Source organism: Panicum virgatum, chromosome 8K (genome assembly GCF_016808335.1).
Source record: "Panicum virgatum strain AP13 chromosome 8K, P.virgatum_v5, whole genome shotgun sequence".
In the NCBI taxonomy this organism is placed as follows: domain Eukaryota; kingdom Viridiplantae; phylum Streptophyta; class Magnoliopsida; order Poales; family Poaceae; genus Panicum; species Panicum virgatum.
The window spans coordinates 55565560-55578326 of NC_053143.1; the positions used below are offsets into that span (position 1 = coordinate 55565560).

At 45.8% G+C, this 12767-nt stretch overlaps 2 protein-coding genes and 2 long non-coding RNA genes across 4 annotated transcripts; 1 reads left to right on the forward strand and 3 right to left on the reverse strand.

Moving 5' to 3' along the window:
* The first annotated feature begins 1761 nt into the window (after positions 1–1761).
* Positions 1762–6104, forward strand: LOC120645318. The gene is made up of 3 exons (XR_005664228.1): positions 1762–1868; positions 1979–2158; positions 5842–6104. It is a non-coding gene; the product is annotated as an uncharacterized LOC120645318 (long non-coding RNA).
* On the reverse strand, positions 3129–5194 carry LOC120645317 (ribulose bisphosphate carboxylase/oxygenase activase, chloroplastic). Its single transcript, XM_039922120.1, has 4 exons — positions 4976–5194; positions 4441–4854; positions 4202–4287; positions 3129–4094 (listed from the first exon to the last, which is right to left on the reverse strand). Exons 1-4 carry the CDS (start codon positions 5009–5011, stop codon positions 3335–3337), a joined length of 1296 nt encoding a protein of 431 aa, XP_039778054.1. The 5' UTR covers positions 5012–5194; the 3' UTR covers positions 3129–3334.
* A 3648-nt stretch (positions 6105–9752) lies between the features above and the next one.
* LOC120646428 lies at positions 9753–10715 on the reverse strand. Its single transcript, XR_005664426.1, has 2 exons — positions 10219–10715; positions 9753–9983 (listed from the first exon to the last, which is right to left on the reverse strand). It is a non-coding gene; the product is annotated as an uncharacterized LOC120646428 (long non-coding RNA).
* Positions 10716–11026: 311 nt separating this feature from the next.
* Positions 11027–12647, reverse strand: LOC120645319 (ribulose bisphosphate carboxylase/oxygenase activase B, chloroplastic-like). Its single transcript, XM_039922121.1, has one exon. The coding sequence runs from the start codon at positions 12515–12517 to the stop codon at positions 11117–11119; it is 1401 nt and encodes a 466-aa protein (XP_039778055.1). The 5' UTR covers positions 12518–12647; the 3' UTR covers positions 11027–11116.
* Positions 12648–12767: the final 120 nt, after the last annotated feature.

Consider the following 12767-nt stretch of genomic DNA (forward strand, 5'->3'; position numbering starts at 1 on the left):
TTTTTCAGCTCTATAGTGTTTCTAAGATATATATTTATATTCGTAACATAATTCATGCGTTTCTAACTGTACCTTTACTGAATGGATACAGTTTCACCTTTGCAACATGATGGAGACGGACTGCTCCAATGACCCAGTTTGAGCAGACAGAGGCATGGTCGAGACAGCGTGATCAGTTGCGTCAGGTAGTGCACAACTTGGGAAGCCGTGTGCAGTACAAAGACAGCCACGGGTCGTCCCAGGCCTCGTCGTCGTTCCCGTGTCCATCGACTGTGCACGGGCCGACGTCGCAGTTCTTCCCAAGTGCAGGTAACGTACATATCTCTTCAAATTAGATCAAGTGTTTCTACATATTTACTAATATCACATACAGGATACGATCCAGCTACTGCGTTCGGCCATACTGGAATGTTTAGAGGGACAACACCAGTTGGCGGACCGTATCCAGGGATGGTACCGGGGCCACAGATACCGGTCTACACAGGTTAGTTTATGTTTCGTATTTCGGTTTCTACATGTCATTACGAAATATACGTACGCTAACATCCACATTTTTTGCGTAGGATTCTACCTTGATGCGGGCGCCAGACCTTCTTCTTCCTCCTTTCGACTAGATAACAAGAGCTTCACCTTAGACGACTTCGACAGCTTGACTCCAGAAGAGCCTGCCGCGCAAGGTGACCCCGATGTCTTGGGGTATTCACAGCTAGGAGGAGCACCACTTGGGATCTCTCAGCAGCAGACACCGCAGCCCCTTGCGCGTCCTGAGCGACAGGTGAGGTCTCCGGATGTTCTCACCTACTCCGAGGGCCATGTCCGTGCCCAGCAGAGGGCTAAGAGGGTCCGACGCCCTAGGGGTGGTTAGATATATCTGATATTTGTATCTCTGATGTTTATTTGTAATGAGATAGCTGCGGACCGCTTATTTGTATTCGATGTTTATGATTGTGCTAGTTTACTTGTCATTTGTTTCTATAGGTACCATTGATGTCAACTTGTTATGTTTGTGGGTTCCATAATGCTCGTGAAATAAGGGAAGTTCTTGCGATTTTTTTCTGTGATTTAATGAAGGACAAGTTACGTGCGGTAGGAGTTACCGGCCGAGATCCTGCCGACGTAGATGACGACTACACGCTCGAATAGCTCAAAATAGGAACCATAGTGTATCTAGCTACGAGTACGAGATCACAGGTTGCCACTACTCAGCACGGCGATCACGGGTTTCCCAAATGTCGCATTCTTTGCCCAGATATACGTGAGCCAATAGTAGTGCTCTTCCACCATTTCAAAAAGATGTGACAACACGGCAAGCACTCCAGCTTTTTTCCTGAATTTTTAGGCTTAAATGATAAAGGGAATGGCGGCATATGGCGGCCAGGGCTTATAAAAGGGGAGGGGACACTGTCGCCCCCCCAACGAGCGACAGGCCCCTGTCGCCCCAGGGGTGGGCGACAGGCCCCTGTCGCCCGTTGGGGGGCGACGGGCCCCCTTTTTTTCTCTCTAGGGACCTCGTTGCGAAGTTGAAGAAAAAAAATTACACTTTGGGCCTGTCGCCCTATGGGGGGCGACCGGGGGGTATTTTTGAAATATTGCAAAACGGACATATATTTTTGAAATTTTTATTTTTTTTAAATATAAAAAAAAACGCCCAGGCAACCAGCGCGTTTAAGTTGCAAGGCCGAACTTGTGGCCCAACTCAATAAATCAACCTACAATATGGTGGGCCGGGCTGCTCCTCTTCCTTTCTTTTTGGGCGGCGGCGGCTGCTGCTGCTAATATTTGGATTTGGGCACCGCGCCGCCGCCAATGCTAGCTGCTGCTGTCTTGCTCCGCCGCCTCCGGACATCACACTGGTCGTCCCGACTGCCGTACGTCCTCCTTCCTATCGCACGCATTCTGCCCGTATTCCTCCTCTCCTTCCTTCTTTCCTTCCTTCCAATAGCATGCACCTTAATTGCCTGGACCGTACTGTGCTCAGCAAGCAGGTCGAGGTCATCTGTGCTTGTTTTCAGAGATGAACGCTGGGTGTTCGTCAGAATGCCTGCGTGGCCTTTAGCTGGGACTCAGATAGAGAAGCATGCAGCAGCTCCCTCCCGGCGGTGGCCTGACTGCCTGCCGTCCCAGACCATACATTTTCATCTACTCCAAATGGTACACGGTACGCTTTCATCCCCCATAATAAGCTTGCTGCTTGCCCAGTTAACACTCATCATTTGTACGTGGAGCCCATTCTTTCATTATTCTATATACCCAGTCTGAAACACCCACTACGTATCCACTTCATTGCTCATTACACCATTATTATAATTTGTTGCATCATCATATCACTGGATTTGAACAAGCTAAGGGTGATGTTGTTTCGTTATAGTTATGTTTATTTGGCTTCAGAAATTCTCTCTGACGACTTCGGCAAGCAGAGTTCACACATATAAGGGTTATTTATTAGTCCTTGATTGAAAGGATATCTATAAAGTCCGGTTTACACCCTCCAACTATAGCAAAAGTCCGATTTTCAACTTTCAATTATGAAACCAGACAACATAGACCATCCAACTGTCAAAACCAATCAAATTTGGCCCCTGGGGTGGTTTTGAAGATTGTTTTTCTATTTTGTGAGAATTAAAAATATTCAATTTTACTCTAAAAATTTATAAGTAATTCATTTTTTAAGTCAAAAAATTATGAAATTGATATCAAAAGTTTTCTAAAAATGTAACTTATTTATTGTCACATGACTTGTGAGCTATTCAGATCTAATTTTTTTATGTTCATAATATTTGGTTGCTTGCAGTTATGCCTATTATTTTTAATAACTAAGATTCAAATGAAGCAATAATAGATAGGTTACATTTTTAGAAAAAAATTGGTACTAGTTTCATATTTTTCTGATTTAAAGTGAATTAGCTTTGATTTTTTAGATCAAATTAGGTTTATTTAATTTTTTTAGAAAATGCAAAACCACTTTCAAAACCACCCCAAGGGCCAAATTTTCCCGATTTTGACAGTTGGATGGCCTGTATTGTCCGATTTCGTAGTTGAAGATTGAAAATCAGACTTTTGCGATAGTTTGAGAGTGAAAATTGAACTCAGATTCTGCTGCTTCACTCTTTTGGACTCTGCACCATGTATAGTATACCAAATCGATATGTCGCCCACATATATAATATATTTTTATATATTATTGACAAAAATTTCCATCCCCAGCTATCGCTTGGCCAGATCCGGCCTTTAACTAGTACAATGAACAAGAGTAAAACAGCATCCATCTTGCAATGCAACCTTAATTGGCCGCCTAGCAATTCAATAGCAAGAGGCCGGTTGGTTTCCTAAATTTCTACTTGAAGAAGGCGCCGGTCTTCATGGCGTCCTCGTTAGCCTCGCCGAGCGCCGCCTCGCTGAGGTACTTGTCCGCAAGCTGCACGCGCTTGACGTTCTCCTGCTCCGCCTCCAGCATGTGCCCGTATTCCAGCAGCTTGGCGATCGTCATCTTGGGCTGCTCGAACTTGGGCGGGCCCTCCCGGGAGTTGACGAGCTTCCTGCCGATGTTCTCCACGCCCGTCTCGGCGACCCACTTGCGGACCTCGTCGTCGTACACCCGGGCACGCAGGGCGCCGAAGAAGTCGATGGACTGGCCGGGGAAGGTGTCCACGAGCTTCACCACGTCCTCCTCGGGGACGCCGTCGGTGCGGAAGATGCCCTTGCACACGCCGATCCGGTCCTCGCGGGTGGGCGCCCAGTAGAACTTCTCCATGCGGCCGTCGCGGATGAGCGGCGCGTAGAGCGTGGAGAAGTCGTTGCCGGTGACGACGATGGGCACCCGGGGGTTCTCCTCCTTGTTGTACATGCCGGGGAGCTGCACGTTGGTGGGGTTGTCGGCGATGTTCATCAGGGTGGCGTTCACCATCTGGTTGTTGACGGTGTACTGGGTGGTGCCGCCCATGCGACCCGCGCCGGCGTCGAGATCGTTGATGAAGAGGCAGCACATCTTGCCCTTCTTGATGATGTCGGCGGCCTCACGGTAACGCTGCCTGATGAGCTTGGCGGGCTCACCGGCGTTGCCGCTCTCAAGCTCGCCGGCGCTCATCATGATGGGGCTGCAATTATTGTACGTATGCTGCTGTCAGCTTGCATTATATATATACTTATACATGTATCTATCTATCTACAGTTCTAGACTCTAGAACAGAAATTAGTTACTTACGTGATGCCCATCTTGGCGAAGACAAGCTCACACTGGAAGGATTTTCCTTGACCCTTGCCTCCCCAGATACCCAGGATGAGGGGAACCTGATGAAGAAATCGAATCGAATTGGATTGATCAGTTGTTTGATCGATTGGCTAAATCGATCGATCTGAAATCTGATCAATCAAGCTAGCTGATGCATGGTATATATATAATTAATTAATAAATGAGCTAGCAGCCAGGGAAGACTTGAAGACCTTGATGTTTGGCAGTGTCATGAAGTTCTTTGAGAGGTGGACGACGAGCTTGTCCATGAAGGCCGGCGCGATGTAGAAGCCGTCCTTCATGTTGTCCCAGGCACTGTAGTCCCTGAGGCCCTGGCTCATGTACTCGTAGGAGCTGAGCACGGCCTCGTGGGTGCCGTCCCCCGTGGGCGCCTGGAAGAGGGAGTCGACCAGGCCCTTCCCCCTGGTGATGTCCTGCTGGTCGTCGGAGATGTCGTAGGCCAGGCCCTTCCACCTGTCGGTGTCGGTCTGCTTTGACTCGTCGATCTCCTTGGCCATGACCCTGAACCGGTTGGCGCCGGAGCTCTTGCCATGGTAGTTCACGGCGGCGGTCGCCTGCTGCTTCCTGCTGAGCTTGCTCCCGAGGAAGCTGGCCGGGGTGGAGGCCTGTGGTGTTTTTTTTTTTTAAATTTGGTCGTCGTCAATGATCGATCGATCGATCTAGATGGAATTACTATACTTGGATTGAAGCGTGCAATGCAAGCACTGAACAGCTGCTAGCACTCACCGGAGCTCCGACGGTGGAGGAGAAGGCAGCCGCCATCTCGATCGATCTGATCTGCCGCGCTAGCTGCAGCTTCGTCCTATAGCTAGCTGACCTTGCTTACCCAGAGTCAGAGTACTGAGGCTGAGCTCTGCGAGGAATTAAATAAGGGGCACGTGTGGTGGCCGTGCGTGTCCGCCGCCGCAGCGGCCGTGGCCTGTGGTCGGGAGGTTAGGGAAGGGCGGGGCTTGTGGATCAGCTGGCTCCCACAGCTCCCGGAGCCCGGAGGCCACACACTGAGGATGGGGTTCTGCAGACGTGGCCGCATCCCGGCCGGCCAATGGGATGGCTTGCTTGCACAGCATGACGACTGACGACGCCGACGGCGAGACCCCTCCTGGCTAGCTCCTCGCTCCCTTTTCAGCTTCAGCCATCTGCATACATCTTGGCTCCGATTGTCTTTTCTTCCATGACACTACATCACCAAAGAATCTACTAACCCACCATGTTTCCATTGTCGTTTCTTCCTTCTCGATCTTTTTTCTTTTCTGAGGAATCTTCCTAGCTTCCTTCTCCACCTTGGCCAAACGCTAGTATGTACTAGTAGTATGCATTAGGCCCGTCTCCAGGCCACAGAAAGGCCCTCCGATCCGCTTGCATTGCATGATGGATGAGCCATCCAAATTTTGTATCCTTCCTAGCTCATGTGTACCACACATATTAGTTCATTTCTTTTCTTCTTTTTTTCTTTGCGAAACTAGTTCATTTCTTTTTGGAAGAAAAGGGAACGTATGTATTTCTGTATGATGTATATAGTATACTGAATTACATTACATTATACCAAGTTTGGACGACTGTCACATCACACGTATATACTTCTTTCTTGTTAGGGACTGAAGGCTGGACATGCATGCAGTTTAATTTTAATTTTGCTAAATTATTTTGAGAGTTTGCTCACCAGGAGAAAAAAAAAGACTGCTAACTCCGTATGTAAGTATATCGCAGCTGCTCGGTGAGCCACATGCATGCAATGCCTGCAATAATGCTTTCATGTAATTTGTGGTGCCAAGAGCTTAGCGAGTTTATTTTTCTGGAACTTTCTAATTAATCTATTTGTGTTTAGATAAAGGGCTGCCGCCGGTAATAATTTACATGGCCCTTGTTTGCTGAAATAATGCAACCTTTGCCTGTGTTGGCTGCATGCTTGCTAGCTGCTACTAACTGATGATCCTTGCGCTTTCATTCAACTTGCTTAATAGTGGCTTGATGTGCCCTCCTATCAGAATGGGGCAGCAGATTAAGGATTCGCTTGCAATATAGCTGTTTTCTTCTAATGACCACTGCTTCTGTGTTTCTCTTTTTATTTGGTTAGTGCGGCGTAGATGCGTGGTTGAGGTTCTATGTATGTTTGCTTGATCTCCTTCCACCAGATTGCTACCTTGCTAGAGTGCGTGGCTATTTAATCTTTAAAAGATGAAACGTGACCCTGCTACCAGGCCAAACTCGAGCGCACATTAGTCCACGTCTTCAATAAAATATCATCCGTTTGATCACCAACTTATTTAATCGGATGGCCAGAAAGCTACTGCAGGAATTTGTTTTGAGTTCTAGACCATTCCACGGCACGGGCCGAGTTTACTCCGGTCTCAAGCTGTCACGTGGCATCATTAATCTTAGGAAAATTTTCCATTCCCATGGCCCGTTACTCGAGTCGCTCAGCTCAAAAAAAAAATGTCAAGAACTCTTCCCCTTCGGCAGTTGTAGTGATTTCTTTCTCCTACAATACTTAGGGCGGTCTCATATATAAAAATAATAGGTTGTCTTATAAGTTGTCTCATAATAAATACATAACTTTATAATTTGTATATAGAAAAAAATATTGTGAGTTACATGGCAACAACAATTCGTACAATGGTGATAGAATGGTCTTATAGTTCTAAATTTTAGCCTATAAAACAACCATCTTGTTCTCTCTCCCCCATCTTTTGTCATCCTGATGATCAAAAATCCTACGTGGACTTGCATGAAATGATCTGTAATACCGCTAATGTGTAGCAATGCACTTACCTTTATAACTTTTCATATTAAGTGAGGCTTAATATATCATCATTATTTGGAGCAGTAATTACGGTGATCAATTTGACAACAACAACCATATATATAGTAGGATTGTTCTGTTTACTTACCACTTACCATATGGTGCCCATTTGAATCGCTTAGGAGCAACGTGAATTAGGCAATCAATTTCATAAAATGAAGATCACAATAGATGATAGTGATAGGAAAAAAAATAACCCTCAGCGACACAAGCTATCTCATACGGAATAACTGGCAACTCATTTTCTTCTGCATTATTTTAGATCTGAGATGTCATGCAAAAGCTGGAGCTAGGGTCATGGTTTGCGACCAATATCTACCGCAGCAAAAGTAACTCCTTTCTTCCTCTAATATTACTTGCATTTCGTCACAACTTCATGCTAATTTAATACCAAATATTCTTTTCAATGGATTACAGTTTAAACTTCAGCTCCTTAAACTTTGGTGTACTTGTCCAATGAAGTATCAACTTTAAGTTTATTGTAGATAAACACACATACTTCAAACTTTAGATTAACTCCCCGTATCCCAATGAGAACGGAGTTCCAACATGCGTATGGTCATTAAAGCATAGATTTTCTCTACCGATACTCTCGCAATATGCCCTACCGCTATAGGTAAAATAAATAAACAATAGATTCAAAGTATAAAAGATTTTCTAACATAAAGAAACACCGTTTCTCTACCACACATGTTTAAACTCCGATTATATTCAATAAACAAATAAGTATAAAAGATTTTCTAACATAAAAACACCAGCTAAACTCCACGAAGGGTGCGCGGCAAAGCCGCGCCAGGTTTCTAGTTTGTTACTATACTTGCATCTTGCATCCAGACTATTTGGTAACTTAGAGTTGTGGTTTTTAGACAAAAAAAACATTATCACAGCCGTTGCATCAAACAAAGGATGCACAAAGGCACACAACAGCAGTGCTTTTCTCATACACTAAATCAGTATCAGCCACCAGCCAGCCGTATTTTTATCTCACAGTAAATTAGCACCAGTAACCAGTCATAGCTAGCCGAACAGAGTGGATACGAGTACTGGATCTGGTACTGTCAAATTTATGTTGTATATGCGCTATGAGAATGTGCAGTGTCCATAATGTTGTAGATGAATGCCGTTAAGAGAACTAGAATTTATAAGAACGTTGAATAAACACTATCGGAAAACCCCCTCTAACTAGGTGTATAGCCCGCACATTTGCGCGGCTAGTATTGAAAAATCAAAAATTTGTATGTTGTTGTATCCTTACTTAAAGGTTCTACTATTTTTTTACCATACATCATCCTGTTCATTATCGTAAATTATGTCTTATTATTGATTAAAACAATTCAACTATGATCTACCTATAATAAGAATTTGATTTGTTGAGCTTTAATAATATTATGCAGATAATTATTCTTATTTTCATTTTATTTTGATTGATTGTTGTTAGCTTTAGTTTTTATTAATAGTATATATTTATAACAGATACATAGCTAAATAGTATTTTATATTTAATTTTTCATAATGGTATTGGTGGGTGATTTTTAATTAGGCACAGAGGTATTTTAGGCTAATTTTTATCGTAATGGCAATGGTGGGTAATTTTTATTTTTCTATTTTTTCCGATTAATGTGAGAATTTCTAGACCTTGAGAGCGAACGCGGAGGCTCCGTTTGTTGGCCAAATAATAAGATAATAGATTAATAGTATAGATTTGTAACAGATACATAGCTAAATGATATTTTATATTTAATTTTTCATAATGGCATTGGTGGGTGATTTTTAATTAGGCACATGGGTATTTTAGGCTAATTTTTATCGTAATGGCAATGGTGGGTAATTTTTATTTTTCTATTTTTTTCCGATTAATGTGAGAATTTCTAGACCTTGACAGCGAACGTGGAGGCTCCGTTTGTTGGCCAAATAATAAGATAATAGATGATAATTTGCATCTTGTTCTTTATTTAGAGGAGAGATGGCTCATGCAAAGTGGGGGCGCTCTTGTAGCCCAGGTTGTTCAAGTGGCGTTTTCCTGCTTCAGTAAATAAATGAACACATCTTTGGAGTTGTGACAAAACGAGAAGGATCCACGTACATACATGAGAATAAGTCCATGAGTTATATATAAAAGAAACAAGTTCAATTTTCATCCTCGAACTAGTATGGTGATAGTTTGATTTCCAACCCTCAACAACAAAACTGGACAACGGCGGCTGTCCAACTATATTGAAATCAGCCAATTTTTGACCGTTTACGTGGTTCAAATATGGTAAGCTACCTGTGATTTGAATTTTATTTATTCAAAAATAATAGGCATGAATTCATAAGAATAAATTAGGAACATAAATAAATTGGATTCAAATACCTGAAAGTAGAGTACCAATAGATATATTACATTTTAAAAATATTAACACTCGTTTCATATTTTTTGATTTAAAATGAATTACTTGTGGATTTTTAAATTTAAAGTTGAATATTTTTTATTTCTATAAAAATGGAAAATTACCTTTTGAAACCATTGAATAGACAATATCTTTCTAGTTTCAACAGTTGGATTACCTTAGTTATTTAGTTTTGTAGTTGAAGATTAGAGCATCTCCAACAAAATTGATAAATTAAAACTGGATACCTAAACTTGCTTTTAGGTATAGGAGAGAGAGGATTTGCATATGACTTTTGTGCTCCTTTGCAGCAGATTTGGTAAAACTGGATACCTATAATTCATTTTGCTTCTTCTCTCATGCCATTTGCGTTAGCTAGATTTAATCACTTTGATGATTACAAACTAATTCAACACAAGCACAATACGTACAAAACAAAATTCAAACTTAATGATTACAAATTAAGTTTCCTTTGCTTATTTCGCTCCATATCGAGCAGCATGTGAATGGCTACCTACTCCTCTAAGGATAACTCTTCAAAGAATTCTTGCACAAGCAAATTCATCTGCAAAAAAAAAACATGGTTTGACAAATTTATCTTTTGTCCTCAAACACTACCAACCACAATAACCTATGCATCTGCACACAGGAAGCGAAGAAGTAGATACAATGCTATTCCAATATATTTTTCAATAAAGTTAGTGCAATTTCAGATTGATTTGAATCCAATTTTGATCAACTAGCATACTTATAGCCATGGCTTCAAATCAATTGAGAAAAGTGGAAAAAAAAATCCTCACATTGGGTCTTGGTATCGGCAAAGGATGGCAGTAACGGGAGGATCCAAGCGGCGCACTGATCTCCCACAGCTATGGTGGGGAGTGTGGGGGCCGCAGGTTGCAGCACAGGAGCTGCGCCGTCGGCGCCTGCGGCAGGGAGAAGCATAGGCGGTAACGCTTGGGGGAGGAGTCGGTGCTCGGCGGTGTTGAGCGTGGCAGATCTCCCCCCTCCTCCATGATGAAGCACAAGGCGGGTCGAGGCGGGAAGGTGGGGGCGGAGGACCACTAGAGGGAGATGGTGGCACTACGGTGCCCGAGCCACTGCTAGACGATGACCGGTGATGGAGAAGATGGACCGCGGCGGATCTCCCTCATGGTGAGGCAACAGGCAGGTAGTGGCTGTCAAGTGGGGGTAGAGGGAGCTGGTGAGGCATGGCGGTGCCCGGACAGAGGTTGGTGGCAGCATCGGCGGGGGGATACGGTGGCAGGGGATGGGAGGAGCGATCGGAAATGTCCCAGCCCGGCCGTTTCCTTCTCCTGCGCGTGAAAAGTAAATTTAGCAATCTTGCTTTTGCTTTGGTATATTTGGGTCAAGGAGAGGGAGAGAGAAGTTTATGTAATTTGCTCAAAAAAAAAAATTAGGGATAACAATTCTTATACCAAATCTATTGGAGCTGTTTTTTTTATGAATTTTAGGTATCTTGATAGGTTTTTAGGGATGTGTATCCATTATACCAAATCTGATGGAGATGCTCTTATTGACAATCAAACTTTTATGGTAATTTGAGGATGTAATGTGGATTTTTCGTAATAGAGAATAAACCCTTTGATCGCATCCAAACATTATATTAACCATTGATACTTCATAGAAACTAGTAGTACAATAATGATAATTTGAGAGATTAATTCATCAGTTGGATCAGTTGTAGACGCAGGTGCCGTCGTCGCTCCTGGCTGTGGGATCGAAGTTGCCGGCCTTGGGGTCGGTGCATCCCTGGGGGACGGGCACGCCCACCTGCTGCGCCGCCTTGCCGTAGAACGGCATGTCGTCGGCGTCGCCGAGCGCCGCCTCGCTGAGGTACTTGTCCGCCAGCTGCACGCGCTTGACGTTCTCCTGCTCCGCCTCAAGCATGTGCCCGTACTCCAGCAGCCTGCCGATCGTCATCTTGGGCTGCTCAAACTTGGGAGGCCCCTCCTTGGAGTTAACGAGCTTCCTGCCGATGTTCTCCACGCCGGTCTCGGCGACCCACCGGCGCACCTCGTCGTCGTACACCCGGGCGCGCAGCGCGCCGAAGAAGTCGATGGACTGGCCGGGGAAGGTGTCCACGAGCTTCACCACGTCCTCGTCGGGGACGCCGTTGGTGCGGAAGATGCCCTTGCACACGCCGATCCGGTCCTCGCGGGTGGGCGCCCAGTAGAACTTCTCCATGCGGCCGTCGCGGATGAGCGGCGCGTAGAGCGTGGAGAAGTCGTTGCCGGTGACAACGATGGGTACCCGGGGGTTCTCCTCCTTGTTGTACATGCCGGGGAGCTGCACGTTGGTGGGGTTATCGGCGATGTTCATCAGGGTGGCGTTCACCATTTGGTTGTTCACCGTGTACTGGGTGGCGCCGCCCATGCGCCCGGCGCCGGCGTCGAGGTCGTTGATGAAGAGCACGCACATCTTGCCCTTGGCAACGATGTCGGCCGCCTCGCGGTAGCGCTGGCGAATGAGTTTGGCGGGCTCGCCGGCGTTCCCGCTCTCGAGCTCGCCGGCGCTCATCACGATGGGGTTGATGCCCATCTTGGCGAACACCAGCTCGCACTGGAAGGACTTGCCCTGGCCCTTGCCGCCCCAGATGCCCAGGATGAGGGGCACCTTGATGTTGGGCAGGGCCATGAAGTTCTTGGCGATGTGGACGACGAGCTTGTCCATGAAGGCCGGCGCGATGTAGTAGCCGTCCATGGTGTTGTCGAAGCTGTAGTGCCTGAGGCCCTGGCTGATGTACTCGTAGGAGCTGAGTACGGCCTCGTGGGTGCCGTCCCCCATGGGCGCCTGGAAGAGGGAGTCGACGAGGCCCTTGCCCCTGGTGATGTCCTGCTGGTCGTCGGACATGTCGTAGGCCAGGCCTCTCCACCTGTCGGAGTGGGTCTGCTTCGACTCGTCCACGTCCTGCTTAGTGGCGAACACTCTGCTACTGCTGCTGCTGCTCAACCCCCTGCTGCCATGGCCACGGCGGCAGCTCCTGATGAGCTTCTTCTTCCCGAGGAAGATGCTCGGTGTCGAGGCCGGCGCTGCGACAGAGGTGGCGGAGGAGAAAGCAGCTGCGGCGGCGGACATGGATATGGATCGTTGTGGTCGTGGTAACGTCGTTCCCTAATCAATCAGCGGACGTAGATCTGGGGCGTTTGACAGCAGCTAGCTAGCTTGCTCAGAATCAATTACTACAATGGCGATGATGATTGAACGAACTCAGCAGCCTGTTATATAGAGTACTTAAGGCAGGGCACCTGCAAGTGAATTAGCTGAGCAGCAGCCAGTAGTATGCTCCGGATCCTTCCCGATTAGAGAGAGGTTGTATCCATTCACT